The sequence below is a fragment of the Heliconius melpomene genome, chromosome 3 (genome assembly GCF_056956725.1).
Source record: "Heliconius melpomene rosina isolate 202511_hmr_F chromosome 3, ASM5695672v1, whole genome shotgun sequence".
NCBI classification, from domain to species: Eukaryota; Metazoa; Arthropoda; class Insecta; order Lepidoptera; family Nymphalidae; genus Heliconius; species Heliconius melpomene.
In genome coordinates this window covers 8,807,118-8,815,388 of record NC_140391.1, presented here as the reverse complement: position 1 = coordinate 8,815,388, position 8,271 = coordinate 8,807,118, and the positions used below count along the sequence as shown (strand labels likewise).

The following is an 8,271-nucleotide window of genomic DNA, read 5'->3' as shown; positions in this document are numbered from 1 at the left end:
TGCCATTCGGCGCGCAAATCATCCACAATCGACGGAAAATAGGGAACGAAATGTCTAAACAATAGGTTCCTTCTGCTGTCCTCCTGTGTGCGGGACTCGGCGTGTAGCTGATTTTTTTAATATTTTGGAATATATAACAGTCTGTTGGCTAAACAGGATGAAGTGCAGACGCGAATTAATATAAAAAATAATGTCTGTAGATAAATAACTATTTCAATAAGGTATAACGCGATAATTTTGTTATACTTATCGACGGCACGTTACTGCCCAATATCGCTGCATATCAGAGAAATATGTTGTTAAATTACGCGTATCGGTGGTCGAATGTGCTCTAAAACTTTCAATCTTTAATAGAATATTAAATCTATATTATTAGAATACAAAATAGCAGGCATATAATAAAACGTTAAAATATAATCTAAAAGTAAACTTGGAATTTATACTAAAATTTCAAGCACAATTATTTTAAATTTTATAAATAGTGACAAATCTGTCAAGTAATTTATTTACTTTTAAATATTAAGAAAATAAAGTAAGTAATAATACTTTTTGAATTTGGACACCATCTTTGCGAGAATGGTGTCATCAGTTAGGTATTATTGATAGGACATGAAAAAGACATATTTGTTTATTTACATTTTATTAAAATTTATTACCTACCTATCTAAAATCATATATCAAATAAATCCAAGAGAATTGTAACACTATCCTCGACAGCCGTATTTTTGTACAAAAAAGGGTTTAGTAACTAAAACGAAGCCTCCCGTAGTAATCTTATGTGCTGTACATTATAGCAAGAGAGTGAGATATATATTAAAAGAGATAAAATTTAAAGATATTTTAAAATAAAATAAAATACAGAGAATTATTCAATCTTACAAGATTACTACGAGAGAAGACAATTTTATTTTTTATTCTTATTACTATAAAAACTTATTGTTACCAATAAAAGTACAACTCACTTCAGAAAAAGTTAAAATTAAATAACAAAATGTAACATATAAGAGAGATTTAGGGTCCCTATGGCATTTGTTGACTTTTGAACTATCGTATATAATTATTACGTATAGCACTTAAAACTATAATATGTGATATACAAACATATAGTACGAAGTTGATACGTAACTAGCTATTACTTTTGGAAACATTGAAATATGACTAGTATGATTATTTAGTAAGGGAATATGCTTTATTTATATAATATTATAATATATAGCATAGTTCCTTAATAAATGATTGTCTTTTATAAGTTTAACTCTAATTTTTTTAAAACCAGAAATCATCGATCGACCTGCGACCTTTGATAATCTCTATAATGCATATAATTTTTATATATCTTTTTTTTTAGTTATTACATACATTTTCCTTATATTTTTCCTCAATTTCATATTTACAACGGTCAACTAGCAATGTTGTTGCAATATATATTTATTGCTGTATTTTTTTAATATAAAACATGTAGTAGTTTTCGTCTCATATACCAGTCACTCTGCGAATCCAATCTCGTGCAGTCGATACTCTTGAGAATATGACTCTTGCACCGTTTTTGCATTCGAATGCGTCGTTTTCCACCCAAGAGGCGACACCGACAATCACCCCATTGCTAATAAGTCCACTGCCACTGTCACCCTGAAAGAATGGATAAAGTAAGAATTAATTTTATATAGGTACCTAAGTATATATTTTTTTAAATGAAATGAGTGTAAAGGTAAATGTGAAGGATATTTATTTCATAGTATTTAAAGTGTTACTTTATTTTCTAGAATGCGACAGTGTCTTTTAATATTAAAAAAATATATATATTTCAAGAATAGTTGTAGAAATTTAAAGAAGAAAGTAACTTACATTACAGGCGGAGTCAAAGCGAGGTGCTCTTCCTCTTGTACACACCATGTCTTGGGCGTCGAACTCCTCGAGTGAGGAACATTCTGAGTTATCTAATATTTCTAGGTCCATGCCATGCATATCTTCTCGCATTGTTTCCTAGAATTATAAAAGAGATAATGAGTAATTGTTGTATTACTAATTGATACATATTTTGTTTGCTAATAAAAATTACTTTCAATTATGCAATATATAAATTATGAAAAAAAAAACCAAACTTTCATAAGTGTGTGTAGAATTACAATATACAATTGTTATGATTACAATTAATTAAATATTTAAAAGTAATTAAGAAATACAAAAAAGAAAAATACATGGATACGTACACCGTGTCTTTCTGCGCCGAAGCCTCCATAGCCGACCGCTTCACCTTTGGGTAGTCTCTCCCGAGTCTCAAGTTGCGCCGCCGCCATTGTCACACCATTCAAAGGTAAAGGTTCTTCTAACTCAGCAAGGAGAAAATCAAATCTTGCTCCAACCTGAGGAGAAACCAGGTCATGTAAATAAACAAGTGTCAGCCTCGAAGTGACCTTTCGCCAGATGTTTTGAAGGTATGTTTAACAACAATAGATACGTCACACAATTGTATTATATATGCTAATCCAAAGTCCTTAAATAAAATCTATATGTAAATAGTATGTGTTATATTAGTAAAGAAACGTATGGGTCTTTAGTCACTTTTTCAAATATTTTCATCCATCAATAACTATTTTTTAAACGAATAAGTATAAGTTAATGTAACAAAAATAAATATTAAATTTACCTGCTTAATATTAAATTGTGTTGCATCAAGCCAGTACGGTCCCACTGAGAAACGAGGGTGGATGATCAGACGCTTGACCTTCCGCCTCACGCCGGTACCGTCCTCCGTGTTGTTGGTACCCGCGAGGATCTCCCGTCCGCCCGTGAACAACGTGCTGGAAAGGAAGAAATAAATAAATTAAAAAAGATATTCAGAATTATGTGAATTTTATCTTAAAACTATAGATAACTATATAAATGTCTGTCTACTATATATATATCTATATATATAAAATCGAAAGGTCACTCACTCATCACGAAATCTCAGAAACTACAAGTGCTAGAAATCTCAAATTTTGCATAGGAGTTACTTATAGGACTTAGGTGCTCGCTAAGACGGGAATTTGCAATATTCGACTTCTAAGGGGTTGTTTTTGGGGTCGAAAGTTTGTATGAAACTTTGTTACTACAAATGCTGGGAGTCTCAAATTTTGCATAGACGTTACTAGGACGTAGTCATGGAGACAGAAATATATATAAACTAGCGGATGCGCGCAGCTTCGCTTGCGTATTTAAGGGTGAATTTTAACAACCCATGAAACATGTCTTCAATGAAATATTTTTAAGAGTCTAAATTTCAAATTTTATAAAAATCGGTGGCGATTTAAAGAACTTTCCATACAAACTTTCATCCCCTTATTTACACCCTTAGGGGGTGAATTCTAGAAAACCATGAAACACATGTTCAATTAAATATTTTTAAGAAACTAAATTTAAAATTTTATAATAATCGGTGGCGTTTAAAGGATTTTTCCATACAAACTTTCAACCCCTTATTTGCACCCTTAGAGGGAGAATTCTAGAAAACGATGAAACACGTGTTCAATTAAATACTTTTAAAAATCTAAATTTCAAATTTTATAAAAATCGGTGCCGATTTAAATTTTTTTCCATACAAACTTTCAACCCCTGTCTCACCCCTTTAGGGTTAAAATTTTTCAAAATCCCTTCTTAGTGGATGTCCAGATTACAAAAGTAAACATCTGTCCAAATTTAACGTTTCTATCATCAGCGGTTACGGCTGTGCGTCTTACCTCAGTCAGTGAGGACAAGTCCTTTTATATATATATATAGATATAGATAATAACATAGTTCACGCGGGTATAACCGCGAGCGGGCCGCTAGTATATATATATATATACTCTACACCTATAACACCTGCTCTTTATAAATCTAAACAAAATAATATATAATCAATTCATTTTATAATATAAATATCTAATAATATTAATAATTTAAACAACCAACAGTTATCTTGTTATAAATTGTATCGTTATTATTTATATGTTTATTTTTATTGTACCATATTATTAATAATACCGGTAGACCTTGAAGCGCGGGTTAGCACTGGGTAGATTGAAACGTTGCAAATTGATATTTAAATGCCGTATATACCTGTGCCGTGTGGCGTGTGCGGATAAACCCGAATGAATCATAAGCAAAAATATTATTTCTCACGAAGGCAGGTTTTGAATCAGAATGTTGTTGCCATTTTCTATATTTTCATTTAAATATAGATATTGAGGCCAGTCGTGCCGCATAAGCGTGTGACTGGACACGTCAGGTTGTGGATTCGATTTCCATTTGCAAAAATGAAATATTTAATATTTTCATTTCTTCGCTTTGCCGCTACAAAGCCTCCAAAGAGGGTGCCTAGAATTAAGACATAATATATTTGGGATATATAATTTCTTAACACTAGGCTCCCTCTACGTACTGTAATATAGAAATATATTAAAGATATTTGATTGCCTATAGAAAATTACTTTATAAATATTAAGGAGCAGCTAATTTAAAAATTTATAAGCAAAACTAGAGCCAAGTTAAGTTTGTAGGGTCCTTTATGGTCGTTGAACCTGGTAACATTCGGGTTACGCTCGAACGAATATTTCATTTATTACACGTATCAATACGTTTCGTGAATGGGTCTGTAATAACTAACGGACTGTGAATATCTTGAAATTAACATTTTTCAATCACCGCTACCCAATAACTATGGGCTAGTTCTTTTATATGTTTTGATTTAAATATAGCTTCATTTAGGTACCCTTAGAATATTGCATTAGACAACCTATTGAGACCAGTCGTGGGTCGTGGTGCAGGGGTACAAGCGTATGCCTGTAAACGTGAGAGGTTATATGTTCGATTCCCACTCGAAGAAATAAAATATTTCATATTTTCATTTCTTCGCTCTGGTTTCAAAGCGCGGCATTAACTTGCGTCATTCAATACGCAATGCCTTTAGAATTCGCCGGAATGGGCGGAGAATAGTGTCTTAACACTAAGCTCCATTTGCCTACTCTGCTACATGCAGGTGATGCAGGAAAAAAGAAAATAATCTAATAATTTATTATAATTTACTATTTATCTACAATTAAAGTAATAAATTGTAAAATTGATCGTTTTATCATAACATCCTCAAGAAAACGGGTTTTATATAAGAAATACGTGTAAAGTAATTAAATACCAGCCATTTGTTAGTATCGAATTAATTGAGTCGAGCGAACAGGGAAAACCCAGACGTTTATCTTCATAGTGTATTATAACGCAGTAATGTCATTCGTAACGTTTTTTTTATATTTTTGAGCAACCTGGTGAACCTTAGTATTTTTTACGTTAAGTTTTTTTTTTGGGTTTACCCAATACCACTTCTTATACCACTTTTTTATGTTCTTTTACTTTGATATTGGTGATAATAATATGTTATGTTACTTTTAATTTCTTTTTTAAACAGTTAATATTCATTTAGGGAAGAGAAATATTACTTAATAATTTTCAATTGTGACTGTAAGCTGTGAAATTTTCTATATAGGTTATACTCGTTTCATTTCACATACAAAATCAATTTAGATTTAATCAATTCTGGGTATGTTTTAATATTACTATTGATAACATGCAATATACTCTATATATTGTAGTATTCATATTTGTGTTCTTTTTAATTTCTTTAGTTTTTATTTTGTAAATAATTTTCAAATAAAACTAAATTTATCGTAATAAATAAATATAATTGATCGAAAAAAATATTATAATTTTCCAGCTCAGTTAGTAGGTATTTCAGTTAACTGTAGGTAACTCACCCTATTTTTCATGGTATCAGCTATACCATTGTTTATTGCGAGGCTAATCACCTCACGACCCGTTATCGGTCACTAGGTCAAGGGAAAAGGATCATTTATACTACTTAAATCAGAAATCTTAAGAATTTGCATAAATAATCTATTATTTTAAAAGTAACGAAGAATTCTTATTTTTTTGTTATAATTATAAAATAATTAACTTAATACACTTACCAATGACCTGCACTGAGAATCCATTTGGGACTGATGATGGTGCCTCCGCAAGTTCTGCCGAACAGCACCGCAGAAGGATATATTTCATTAACTGGCTTTGGTGTGCTCACATCTTTATTCTTCGTGAAAGGTATATCATTTGTATTTATATTATGTACTCTTCGATCTGTAAAAATACAACAAAAATAATTAACGTAAGTACTGTAGTGCGTCTTCTCTGTCTACCCTACAAGCTGCATTTTAGCATAAAAAATAAAATAAACGAACAAATCTTTTATTCCGGTTTGACGGCAAATGTATACAACTTATGTTTTCCTATACGAAAACTGGTTTTAAAGGTACAATATCAGGTTATATCACCAGGCAAATAAATAACACAGGTTAAAACGCTTCTTTTTAGCGTTCATTATCGCCCGCATACAAAATACGAGTACTCGTACATTTTTTAAGTTATTCATATAAATATTCCTTTGTCACAACGCAATTGGACTTAAGTTGTCTTTATATAAACTAAATATATATAAAGACATAGTATAGTTATTATCTCTGGTCAATACACAGATAGGTCGCGGTCAAGCGCGATATCAGAACTGATATTAATTCCTATCACGTATAAGTAAATGATATGTATTCATTACGACAAAGTACATGCATGTTGAGAAATACATATGACTAATGAAACAAGACAAAGAGTTGTTTGTTTCCTTATGAGATACTTAAAAGTCCACATGTTCGTTCAGATGTTACACATCATGTTAACCGGCTATAAGAACTCGTTTTAAAATTGAAACTATAACGACATTGGTAGGTTGAGAAAACATAAAAACGCATATAATAACACAAATAATTATATCAAATAGAAAATATAAATTTTTTTCAACATTAAGTGAATATAATAAAATTTAGATATAATTTTATATTTATATTTTAACATATACTATAAGAAAAAAAAAACTTCAGACTATCAAATAAACTCAAAACTTACATATACCTTCTACTCAATCCACATACATATTCGCAATATTATTAAATATATTATAGATATATAATTTATTTTTAAAACTTACAACTATAAATGGGGGTAATATCGTGGCGTACGCCCGCCTGCACAGATGTAAACACTACAAGCGCGAACAAAGCGAGCACGTCCGTACTCATCGACGGAGTCATGATGACTTTTCTTGGTAGAATCGACGTTCCTACATTTATACTTCTCGTCATTATATGTTAGGTATAAACTTGTGTATTCTCAGCATATATATATTATTATTATTATTATATATATTTTATACCCTATATATATTTCCATAATTAGTATTATTTTTTATAATTACTCAAACGATGTTCTTAGAAAGTAAGAAAGTATTTATAATATAATACAAAAAAAGTATTATAATACAAAAAAAGAAAAAAAACATTGTTGCCCTTTTTCAATATCGACAGTTTTTTTTATCATTACCGAAGCGACCGGGGGTTGTCGAGCGAAGCGATGGGGTTGTTAAGTGACGAAAGCAAGGGCGTTTCGCTCTCATAAAAATATTTTTTAAATCATAAAGTGTATAAACTGGTATATATAAAATAAAAAAAATGATATATTTTATCATCATTCAACGCATATCCAAACTTTTAGAGAATATAGGAGTTTAGGTTTCTACGATCTACAATCGCAATTGCAGAAGATAGATGTGGAAATAATATGGAATAGTATCGAACCCATAACCGTCGCGTTACAGTCACACCATTGAGCCGCTGCGCCACGACGGCCTTATATATATGCTTGAAACTTAGGCAAAGTCGGATGAGATCGCCAATATTAATTACCTACATAAAATAAATTTAGCATCAATAAAGTGACTATTAAATAAACATTTTTAACACCGACCTAGATTTTACAAATATCTGTATGAAATGTGGTGTTAATATTTTTTTATGCACATTTTCATAATTTGAATATTTTTTTAATTTAAATATTACTTGTTACCCATTAAGAAATATATTGTTAAAAAAAATTGTATGTTGACACATACAATTTTTTTTAACTGTAACATTAACATGTTACAGTCAAAGATTGAAAACTGTCATTGAGCGAAAAGCTGTTGTAGTAACTCGTACTTTACTAGTGCCCGTAGTGAAATGTCGTTTGCGTAGACTTTAGGATAGGACTATGTCGCTTGAAAGTACCTGAGTAAAGGAAATTTAGTGTCATGCCTTTCTGCTTTCTACCCTAATCCGAGTAATTGCGTTTTCAGTTACAACTTTGCCACGATTTGTTTTAAGGGCGAGCGAAAATAAA

The 8,271-nt window shown here is 30.9% G+C and overlaps 1 protein-coding gene across 1 annotated transcript; it reads right to left on the bottom strand.

The window, feature by feature from the left end:
- Window positions 1-623: 623 nt before the first annotated feature.
- Window positions 624-7,204, bottom strand: LOC146540080 (scolexin B-like). Its single transcript, XM_085207641.1, has 6 exons — window positions 7,046-7,204; window positions 5,979-6,144; window positions 2,648-2,801; window positions 2,211-2,363; window positions 1,846-1,983; window positions 624-1,629 (listed from the first exon to the last, which is right to left on the bottom strand). Exons 1-6 carry the CDS (start codon window positions 7,197-7,199, stop codon window positions 1,474-1,476), a joined length of 921 nt encoding a protein of 306 aa, XP_085063767.1. The 5' UTR covers window positions 7,200-7,204; the 3' UTR covers window positions 624-1,473.
- Between the last annotated feature and the right edge of the window lie 1,067 nt (window positions 7,205-8,271).

Bases quoted from the DNA above. Each gene is read 5' to 3' on its own strand.
- LOC146540080 (XM_085207641.1), bottom strand. From the start codon at position 7,199: ATGACGAGAAGTATAAATGTAGGAACGTCGATTCTACCAAGAAAAGTC. The intron at 6,145-7,045 runs GTAAGTTTTAAA...GTATTTTTACAG, and splicing joins TATTACCCCCATTTATAGTT to ATCGAAGAGTACATAATATA. The intron at 1,984-2,210 runs GTACGTATCCAT...TTATAATTCTAG, and splicing joins TCGGCGCAGAAAGACACGGT to GAAACAATGCGAGAAGATAT.